This window comes from Cottoperca gobio, chromosome 22 (genome assembly GCF_900634415.1).
Source record: "Cottoperca gobio chromosome 22, fCotGob3.1, whole genome shotgun sequence".
Lineage (NCBI taxonomy): Eukaryota > Metazoa > Chordata > Actinopteri > Perciformes > Bovichtidae > Cottoperca > Cottoperca gobio.
Window position 1 is genome coordinate 1626151 of NC_041376.1, and position 11350 is coordinate 1637500.

The window sequence follows — 11350 nt, forward strand, 5'->3', positions numbered from 1 at the left end:
TTCTCTTGTAGGAATATAAACTCAAGCTCATGCTTCGGCCCAACAGAACTAATTATTTGAATTTTTCACTAGTCTTGACATTTTACTGTCATAACAATTAATTGATAATGAAAGTAAATTGCAGCGCTCTATTTCAGATAATCTACCACAACATGTACAATTAGTCGCAGCCAGCTGAATGTAATGTGTCTGACACAACAGTCCAATCCCACCTTAATGTAATGTTTTACAAAGGTGTTAATTCAACAATTTTCCTTACTCAGTGTTAATTAAATTACTACAGACTGGACTGGGAGTTAGTAGTCTGGCAATGATATGGGTCACATTATTTATAAATATTTCAGTTTCAGTCAAAGTTGGCAGAGCGATTTGTCTTTTATTTTTATTTAATTTTTGATTAAATTTACATGTTAAAATTCGACATTCTTTGCATTTTTTTCAGAGAAAACTACAAAAATCAGCAAAGATATATAAAAAACAACCTTAGTATGTAAGTAGCTGTGTGTTCGGGAATAAAAACATAACAGATAAATGTTTTACCCTTCAGGATGATTATACTGAGATGCCTGTGAAATAAAACAGTGATGCAGAAAACTTTATTATCTTCGAATCAACATTTCAGACGAAAGGTTCATCTGGACTCTTTCTGTTGAGACTTCATGAAGCTGGCACACGATGTCAGCGGTTGTAATTCATTAATATAGAAACTACAGTAAAAAAAGTTTACATTTAATTGAATACTGAGAGACAAGAACCTTCTGAAGTGCAAAAGGCGGATGCATGAAAGATGCTGAAACGTTTCCTCTTGCCACACATGAGACGTACAGGAAACACGGCAGAGGAAAATGCAATTTAACTAAAAAGTCAACATAATTACTTGTAACCTGCTAGAATTTGGTAAATATTGATGCAAGATAATTGCTTTATAGACATGTCTATGAATTATATATTTATTTTTACAATTTCTTTACAGTTGTACAATAAGAGGTTTTAACGCAACATAATTCAGTCTCATAACGGCCGCGTTCACACGCCTTCATGCTCAACATTTGTTTGTTTGTCTGTTTTCACGATCCTGAATGTAAAACGTTGCATGAATATATATATGATTAAGACATCGCCTCGCAAAAAGATCTACAAACACATATGAAAGTGGCCCAAATCAGAATTTAAAAGAAAAACAAACAGATTTGAGTCAAATATGCGCAAAAAAACCATCAAATTTGAGCCACTTCTGCAGGTAAAACTTTATTATAACCATCATAAATAAAGTCATCATTAATTAAACTTAACGCTTATTTAGCTGTTAAACAATATTAACATTTACTATTATTAATATTATTAATTAGTAATGCTATAATTCATGTTATTCTATCATAAGTTTGTGTGATTATTATAAATTATAGTATATTAGCTGATAAAGGACGATAATTACATTCTAAACTATTTATTAATTGCACACAATATATCATCTTATATACTATACTAAGTATTTGTTAATTATTACCAAACTATTTGTAAAACATCTATAAACATTATAGTAGATGGTACAGAAACCAATTATTACCTATACATCTAAATAATGCTTATAATTAAGTATTTATTAACCATTTAACAAGATATTCTAATCATCAGTTGCACATTTATAATTGAATATATAATATAAATATCTGGTTCATCTCTACGATGTAATCATTAACAAACACTTAATATATAAAGTTATGTGTGCAACAATAAACTGTTCAAATAACTTAAATATGGCATTACTAATAATGAGTAAATATTATTAATTTGCATTATTATAGCGGTTATTGAACTATAGATGTACCGTTTATTAACGCTGGTTATTATAAAGTCTTTCTGCACGGAGCCGGTGTTCAACCAGACGCTCGCCGTTTGCTAAACATTCATTATGTCTGATAAAAGAAGGCAAAGTGTTTCTCTACGTCCTCCAAGGCACTGATGCAGTCAGTCACGGTCCTCCGAGTCTGTGCGAGAGACGGTCTCTTTACCACTTTGAGGATTGTCGACGCAGTCCGACAGTTCTGAGTTTATATCACGTGATTCGACACCGGACGCCTCATAGCTGTCCCGTGATCCAGGCGTCCCTTCACAGCCGTCACGTTTAGAAACATCGCAGTTTGTCGGACAGACGGTACGGCCGTCTTCAAGTTCTGCTCCATTAGAGTCAGATTGCCGCTCCACCGTGAACTCGCTAAGAGCCGACGGCAGCGGCGAGTCCTCGACAACCTCCTCGCCTTCGCCGTGCGGGTTAGGAGGAGAGGTTTTATGGGATGTTGAATTGTCCCCTGAAGAGCAGGGGCTGACGAATCCAACAAAGTCTCCACTGGAGCTGAAACGAAGACCTTGGACAGCGTCCTCGTGAGTTTCTGGTTCGTCTTCATCTTCTCTCGCTCCATCCTCAAAGCGTTCAGTCTCCTCCCGCTGCTCTGCGGGATCAGGAGTTACAGCGTCGCCCTGCGTCTCTTGGGATGAGCCGTTGTCCCGGTTCGGATCTCCCTCTTGTTGCGCAGCCGGATCGGGACCTTCGTCTCGCCGCGTCGGAGCAGCCGGAGCGTCGCCCGAAGCCTCCGGACCCGTCGAGGTGGGTCGGACCGTCTGGTGGCACATGGGGCACGTCTCCTGCACATACAGCCACTTGCGGAGGCAGTTGCCGTGGAAGAAATGTCCGCAGTACGTGATCACAGCAGAGCTCATTTCCTGTGAGGAGAGACATATTAGACTTCACAGCAACAGATATAAACCAGTATTTAAGGTTCTGTACTCGTCTACAGTCAGCGGGTTTTAAAGGTTAGTTTGGATTCAGCAAAGTTACACAATAACACACACAAATAACTAAACGTGTTCTGAGCGGTGTGGCGTCTTCACGGAGAGCTCAGACAAAGAGAGGGCTGTCTTCTCGCTCCTCTGCGATTATAAATGTTTCTGTCGATGCTTCCTTGTCATCTCTCGTCATCATTGTCAAGGACAAAAAAACTAAACGTCATTAACCCGTTTTAAGAAACAAATATGGCGAGAGGAGCGGCTGAACTGGACCAACAGGATCAACGTGCTTTAGAAGAAAACAGACAGGATGTTAAGAACTAAATGTACACAGCGTGTTCTGCCACGTGTACAGAGAGCTGGGAGAGACGGTCATGTTGATATTGTGATATTAAAACATCATTTAAAGACGTTATATTATTATACTTCTGCTTTACAAATACAATTGATTATTATTATATTAATTATTATTATTACTAATAATAATAAAAATAATAATAATAATATTATATATTATGTGGGATAATATAAGTACACAACTTATTATTATTAATAATAATAATAATAATAATAATAATAAGTAATATTATTATTAATACATATTATTATTATTAGTAATAGTAAAATGTATTATTAATAATAATATTATTATTAATAATACATATTATTATTATTAATAATAATAATACATATTATTATTAATAATACATATTACTATTATTAATAATAATAATACGTAATATGATTATTAATAACAATAATAATAATTAGTATTAGTTAATTACATTAATACAATCTTTAATGCTGCTACTCTATGCCACTTTAAACGCACTTAAATGCCTTTATTCTGTAATGTTTAAGACTATTATACTTCTGTACATCTACCGTCTTTCCAATGTTGATTTTAAGATCTTATATAATCAGTTTCATATGTTAATGCTTAGACTAACACTTTGTGTCTGTGCCTGAAACAAACGTATCGTACGTATGAATGAAGGATTAATGACCTCGCGCTGCTGTATGTTGTGTGATCCCAGAGCGACTGACCTGGAAGCAGATGGAGCAGACGTCGTTGTGCTGCTGCAGCTGTTGAGCCGTGGCTCTGGGGAGGGAGTTGATCTTCTTCGCCGCTTCCTGTCTGAGCAGGAAGCTCCTCCAGCCGGACTGAGCTCTGAGCCAAACGTTGAAGTAGGAGTGGATGATGATGACGGAGGCGCCCATCCAGCTCCACTCGCCAAACAGCGACTCCCAGGTGCCGTACGCCACCACGCAGAGCGCCACCACGAACTCCAGCACCCGGCTGACGGCGTTCACCCAGTAGATCACCTCGTCCAGGCTCTCGATCGGGTCGCTGCGGAACAGCTCCACCATGAAGAGGGAGTAGATCAGCATGGTGCCTGTAACCTGGACACACGCTTCGTATTATTCTGACAGCATAACGTTTTCTTTGATGAGCTTTCGTTGCGTCTGTCAAAGTGTTTTTCTCATACGACCACCGTGCGGCGCCAAAGTCAGGACTTCTTTTAATCTACACACAAACTTCCAGAAACAACTTGATCCTCAAAGGTTTCACAGGATCATGGCACACATTGTTACCTTTCACTTATTAGAAATAAAGAAAAACTGTTTTGTGTTTATGACTCAAGAACAGGTGAAAAAGTGTTGGACAGGAAGTTAAACACGAAGAGTTTAAAAATGTCCCTTATATATTTTAGCATCTACTGTTTTTTATTGTCTCATTTTATTGACTGCTTTCTCTGTTTGAACGCGTTTTATTTGCATTTTCTCTGCATCTCTTGTATGAAAAGTGCTTTACAAATACAATTGATTATTATTATATTTATTATTATTATTACTAATAATAATAATTAAAATAATATTATATATTATATGGGATAATATAAGTACACAACTTAATAATAATAATAATAATAAGTAATATTATTATTAATACATATTATTATTATTAGTAATAGTAAAATGTATTATTAATAATAATAGTAATATTATTATTAATAATACATATTACTTATTATTATTATTATTATTATTATTATTATTAATAATACATATTATTATTCTTATTATTAATAATAATAATACATATTATTATTATTATTAATAATAATACATATTATTATTAATAATCTATATTACTATTATTATTAATAATAGTAATATAGATTATTAATAATAATACATATTATTATTAATAATCTATATTACTATTATTAATAATAATAATAAGTAATATGATTATTAATAACAATAATAATAATAATTAGTATTAGTTAATTACATTAATACAATCTTTAATGCTGCTACTCTATGCCACTTTAAACGCACTTAAATGCCTTTATTCTGTAATGTTTAAGACTATTTTAATTCTGCTATTGTTATAATGGTACTTCAGACTCTTGTACATCAACACTGTGATTATTGTTCTGTAAATGCTCTTATTCTAATCTTGTACTAATTGTTATGTTTTTGCTGTGAAGCACTTTGGGCTGCAATTCTTGTATGAAAGGTGCTCTACAAATAAAGCTTATTATTATTATTATTATTATTATTATTATTAGTAGTAGTATTAATAATAGCATTAGCACTATGTGTATTCACTGAGCTGCAGTGTGTAGGGTATGGAGGGGATAAATATGAAGTGCACCTTCTACTACCTTCTAAGTGAAGTGAAGCACTTAACGCCAAACAACTTGAAATGGAGCTTGATGTACTTTCATTCAGAAATGTTTTATTAATTTAACTTTAGTTTCCTTTCTTGAATATTTCAGGTGAAAGTCCTACCTGAAGAGAAGTCAGCATGCAGCTAGACACCAGTATAAGGAGCCAGAAGTCCATGTGGAAGAACTGGGAGATTTTAAAAGCCATATAGACGGGGAAAACCAGCAGAAGCAGACACATGCTGAGGCCACGGAAGTGTTTCCACACACTCCTGGAAGCACAGAAGATATTAAGAGCAAACTCCTCAGAAAACTTTAGTTTTGTTCTTTGTGTATATCAAATATTTAACTCACTTAAAGTTTCACCTGCAAAATAAAAGATTTTCACTGTTGTTGCCGTTACCTGTTGCGGGACGCTCCCAGTGCGAGAATAACTGGATCTGTTATTTCGATCATCGACTGCAGGGTGGAAGTGACCACGATGAAGAGGATGATGCTGAGGAGGAAGGTGCGCTGCAGTGCCTGCATATCCAACAGGCCCGTCTGGAGAGCGAGCAGGAGCAGAGTGACGCCCTCAGTCACACCTCTGAAGACGGAAAGAGTGAACATAAAGAGGTCTCCTCCTCTCCTCTGAGTAAAAACAGTTTGAGGTGAAGAGTCAGTGATCTCACCTGTGCATGACGTTCTCATTCTGAACGGCTGTGTGACCTCCCAGGAAGAACTTGCATAGGTTGAGCAGCCCGAGGGCGAGATAGGACACCACGAAGGTCAGACCCAGAAGAGAGTACGGTGTGGCACAACAGTCAGAGACGCTGCAGGGTGCAAAAAGCAAAAGCAAAGAAAACACCAAATTATTAACAAAGTACGACGAGTGTAATGTCAGGTACGAACACACACACAAGAATAATAGTGAAGCACGTAAACACATCACACCTTGTGAGCAGGAAGAACAGGATTCCCTGATGTCCTGCTGCGGAGGCTTTGGCTGACATGGTGTCTGAACACAGCTGGACGACGAAGAGAACAAACCAGAAGACGCTGAAGAGCACGGGGACGGCAAACTGGTTCCACAGAGAGATTCCCACAGCCAGAAGTCTGTACAGCTCGATCACCTGACGGACAGGAAACCAGGGAACACAACAAACATTACAGATGACCAAAGGTAACAGGACGCATTGTGAAAGGGCTTTAATATAAATGATTTCAGAATAAGAGCACCTCCAGCTGCAGCAGCTCTGAATACGCAGCCTTCGCGAGGCGATACGGCACAAAGAGATGCGAGAGGAGGAACACGGTGATCCCCGCTCCGGTCAGTCCCATGGAGAGCGTGTTGACGGTTAACAGCGTGGCGTGACGAGCGGCGCAGAGTCGGGCCAGCAGGGGGAGCATGTGAGCAGAGAACAACCACACCTTCCTCGTCTTCATGAGGAAGGCACACAGCGTGCTGAGAATAATCTGGCCTGAACAGAAAAATTACAAACAAAATATTCTAACAGGCTGAACCGAAAATCTTTTCTACATTTTTTATTTAAAGCTTCGATTGAGGTTCTCGAATAAAGCTAAAAACAACCTCTAATTTGTAAAATCCAAGCTCAACATGTAGTCGGACGACGACACAAAGTGAGAGAGGAGAGTTGACAGACGATGGCGGAGGGTTTCAGACACTTCATTTCAGATTTAACCCCAATGAGAGTTGGAAACCTGCGGCGCCGCAGCAGAAGCTGGACGGGAGAGGAAAGACGCACTTCCCTCCAACGTTAAAGTAAACGCTCTACAGATATTGACGGTCATCGACAAATATCTTTAGTCGTAAAATACAGAATGCACCGGTAACATCCCGAAGAGCGGGAGAGCAAACTGTGTTTGGACCGCAGTGAAAATGTTGTTTTTGAGGATAAACACCAACAAATACGGATCGAAGCAGAAAGTTTAGTTAAATAAAAACATGTTGTGGATTTTATCCTCTTTCTTTTTTCAGTAAATGTTGACTTTTGGACTTTAAAGGTTCTGAAGTTATTGGAACTGTTTGGATCACACGAGTCTGAAACAATCCTACGCAGCTCCACTGGAGTCTAAGTCTACTAATATTAATAATAATAATAATGTTAATATGATTAATAACAATAATAATAATATAATAATAATATTAATAATAATAATAATAATAATAATAATAATAATAATGTTAATAATGTTAATAATAATAATATTAATAATGTTAATATTATTATTAATAATAATGATGATATTAATTATATTAATAATATTAATAATAATAATAATAATAATATTAATAATGTTAATATTATTATTAATAATAATGATGATATTAATTATATTAATAATATTAATATTAATAATAATATTAATAATAATAATGGAGCCACATCTTTATTATACCAGGTTTTAAAAATAATACTTTTTCTTTTAAGAATAAAATGTCAACGTTATGAATGAAGCTTGGAACTATTCGGTACAGTAATGAATGAGTGAATGAACCTAAATGACACTAAATGCTACAAGATTTCCGTGTCAGTTTAGTTTTTGGGACTCACTCGTCATTGCAGAGACAAATCTGTTGAAGGCCAGAGAATCCCGGTACACCGCTCCTTCATCCCCGTACTGCAGCTCGTCACGGACGTAATCCCTGAGAGACGAACAGCAAAACAAAACTGGTTTTATAATTTTATTTTCACTGTGTGTTTGTTTTCTGCAGACACTTGCCATTAAAACAACAGCAACACAAACATCTGAAGTTATTTTACACTTAATTTTAAAAGTTATTACACTTTGACTGCATTATCACCACTGGGTATATTAATTAATTAATTAATTAATTGAACAATAACAGAGTATTTAGATGCACAAACTTTTGAGAGGAAAATATTATCCTACTAAAGCAAAATAATTCCTGAGGTGAAAGTAAAATTTCTCAGTTTAATTATTATAATTTATTTATGTCTAATCCTAAGTAGGTCAATTAATAAACTTTATCTTATAAATAATAATAAAAAATAGAGCATTAATCAAACAAAGTACAAAGTGCTTCACATGGAGAAGAATTAAATAAAATAAGAATTCAATTATTAACTTATAAACAAGAAAATAAAAGCCAGCAGATAAATGTGTATTTTTATAGCATCACGCCTGAAGCCTTTAAAGAAACCACTGGTCGTCCTCACGTTACAACACGTGACGCAGAACTCGTCTCCTAAAATTAAACATCAGGCCGAAGGAAACTGGATACACGAAGGGAGAGGCTCTGCAGCCGAGCTTAGCCAGGAGAGGAAACTGATCCCGCTCCAATAAATCAACGTACAAACTATATAAGTGTAGTTAGTAGTGCTCGGAGCTCACTTGGAAATCTGATGCCCCATGTAGAGGAGGAGGGAGGCGAGGATGTGGAGGTAGAGCGTCACAATGTGTCTCAGTGGCAGAACCAACACCACCACGTTGATCAGATGACCTGGAGGACAAACGGTAATAATAAGAAGAATAAAACTCACGCTACGTTTTCTGTGTTTGATGAAGCCAAGAGTGAAAATAAATGGGATTCACATCCGGCCTGTTGTCCTCTGATCGGCTGTTAATCTTTTAGTTTTTTATAAATCAGGCTCACTAAGCTTCCATTACACAACTAAACTCTGTTCAACTGTGTTTTTTAAGTTGTGGCTTCAACTAAGAATGATTTATTATTGAATAAGCTGCAGTTTTGTCAATAAAATGTCAGAAAATAGCAGCGACGGGTGACGTCCTAATATATCTGCTGCTAATCTGTAAACTAACTGATTGATTGGTTGAGAGTTGCAGCTCTAGTCGTGACCAACAAGGCTTTGCTGCAGACCACATACTCTGCATGTCATGTCCGTAGTCTAGGAAGTAAAACATGTTTTAAACAGAAACACAATTTAAAAGCTACCTAAACAACTATTTTCATTCTTCCGCTGGACTGAATAACTTTGATCTTATATAATGAAGTTTATTTTCTATGTTGTGGTGACCCACTTGGGACACAGACATTCACTGAACACTATGAGAGGAGGTCCGTCTCCTTTAAGACGCGTAACCCAGGAGCTTGCTGGGTAATATGAAGAGTTAGTGGAAGTGAGAAATGTACCGGTTGTTATTTGTTTACCTGTCATGACTACTACTGTATCCCTGTTCATGTTGGGAAGTAAACGTTCGACTTGACAACTTGTCTACCGTCTCCTCATTACTACGCACGCCCACATTGGTGACCCTGACGTGATCTGAACACGCACCCTGTTTTTTCGGCCCAGTACGTGAAAGGGGCCGTCGTAGGGAGGCTGCAAGGGAGTACGGTGGCCATCATGGAGAATGAAAACATAGGTGGCCGGCTGAAGATCCTTGGGGACATAGGACGGAGGGAGGCAGTGGTGAGAAGTGGGGATCGGAGCAAAGACACCAGTCAAGAGCTGGGCTGGCTCCTGTGTGGCGTGCCAGCGTTCAAGGTGCACCGCCACACCGTCTCTCCTCGTTTCTACGCACGCCCACAACGTTATGTTTCTGGTTCAGTTTGTGAGTCAGCAGGATTATAGAAAACCTACAAGTTGTATGGGGCGAAGAAGAATCTAATAAATTCTGCAGCGGATCCAAATCAGGGGGTACACGCAGTATTTCAAATTTATGTTTGGTGAGGTTTAAGGATCAACATCAAATCAGAAGAAAGTCCGACATCAACATGAAACCATGACTGAAAGACGTTACAGAGAAAGAAGAATGAGAGTCAGTGTCCAAACTCAGCTGCCGGTTTAACTCGCATCTTTGTAACATTTCATTATTGTATCATGTGCATACTTACCGATGTAGTACATGTTCCAGATGACATATTTGTATTTGAACAGCATGTCTTCATTTTTGGCCTTGAGGTGCTCCGTCAAACCTTCGATGTCACATTTATACAGCAGGTCCAGCACCAGTATGCTCGGCACCCTGAGGGCCACGTTGGCCAGCTCTTCCAGACGAGGCATCTTTAAAACCTACTTTCTTTGGGGGTGTGAGGAGCAGAGGGCTTGTCTGTGTCACATGCTGCTAGCTCACTGCTTTGCTCGTCTTCTTGTCATCTGAAAACACAAACAAAACATCATGGTTTTTTAAAGTCCAAGGTGACGTCTTTAAATGTCTTGTTTTGTCCAAAACACAAAGATATTCACTTTAATATGATATAAAACAGAGAAAAAGCAGGAAATCTCTATATTTGAGAGGCTGAAAGCAGCATTTTCTGCTATTTTTGCATTAAATAATTACTTTTAACAATTAATTAATTATCAAAATAGTTGTAAAACTAATAGTTGCAGCTTTAATGTACAGTCAGCAAAGCCCTTTCAATTAATTTAAAAATAATAATAAAATAGCTATATCATAAGGTAATATGAATAAAATAAAATAAATGTTTTATAAAAATAAAGTTACTGACATGGATTTATTATTTGTGACAAATCTAAGAGACTACATTTTTTTTAATTAATTAAAAAAAAGATGCAATTGAATTAAGAAATGTAGCTTTATGAATATGACATTTCCCAAATAAAATTTAAAATAAAAAACAACAATGGAAAATAAACTCATCTTCACATTCAAAATAAGTGATAATATTTATTATCACTTATTTATTTATTTTAATATTTTAATAATATGAGCAACTATAAAACTGATGAATTTTACTTTATTGTTCAGTTTTGCAGAAAGTACATTTGTTATCAACATCGGAATAATTGAAATATACATGTTTGTTGAATACATTTAGTTTTATATAGATGCATTTCTCTAATTTTGTTTGTGATGCAGAATCTAAAACAGGCACAAGTCATAAACAAAACTTCATTTGATGCATCCAGTCACTTAAATGAGCCACCAGGCCGGAACTT

At 36.6% G+C, this 11350-nt stretch overlaps 1 protein-coding gene across 1 annotated transcript in view; it reads right to left on the minus strand.

Moving 5' to 3' along the window:
* Positions 1 to 310: 310 nt before the first annotated feature.
* The window catches only part of LOC115027823 (RING finger protein 145), an 11473-nt gene continuing 433 nt past the window's right edge, over positions 311 to 11350 (minus strand). Inside the window, exons 2-11 of the mRNA XM_029461332.1 lie at positions 10285 to 10546; positions 8820 to 8928; positions 8018 to 8109; positions 6681 to 6922; positions 6396 to 6574; positions 6134 to 6274; positions 5866 to 6048; positions 5587 to 5734; positions 3832 to 4188; positions 311 to 2721 (exon numbers count right to left, since the gene is read on the minus strand). Coding sequence (XP_029317192.1) covers positions 1969 to 2721; positions 3832 to 4188; positions 5587 to 5734; positions 5866 to 6048; positions 6134 to 6274; positions 6396 to 6574; positions 6681 to 6922; positions 8018 to 8109; positions 8820 to 8928; positions 10285 to 10453 — 2373 coding nt within the window. The 5' untranslated portion in view covers positions 10454 to 10546 and the 3' untranslated portion in view covers positions 311 to 1968. The remainder of the gene's footprint in view (positions 2722 to 3831; positions 4189 to 5586; positions 5735 to 5865; positions 6049 to 6133; positions 6275 to 6395; positions 6575 to 6680; positions 6923 to 8017; positions 8110 to 8819; positions 8929 to 10284; positions 10547 to 11350) is intronic.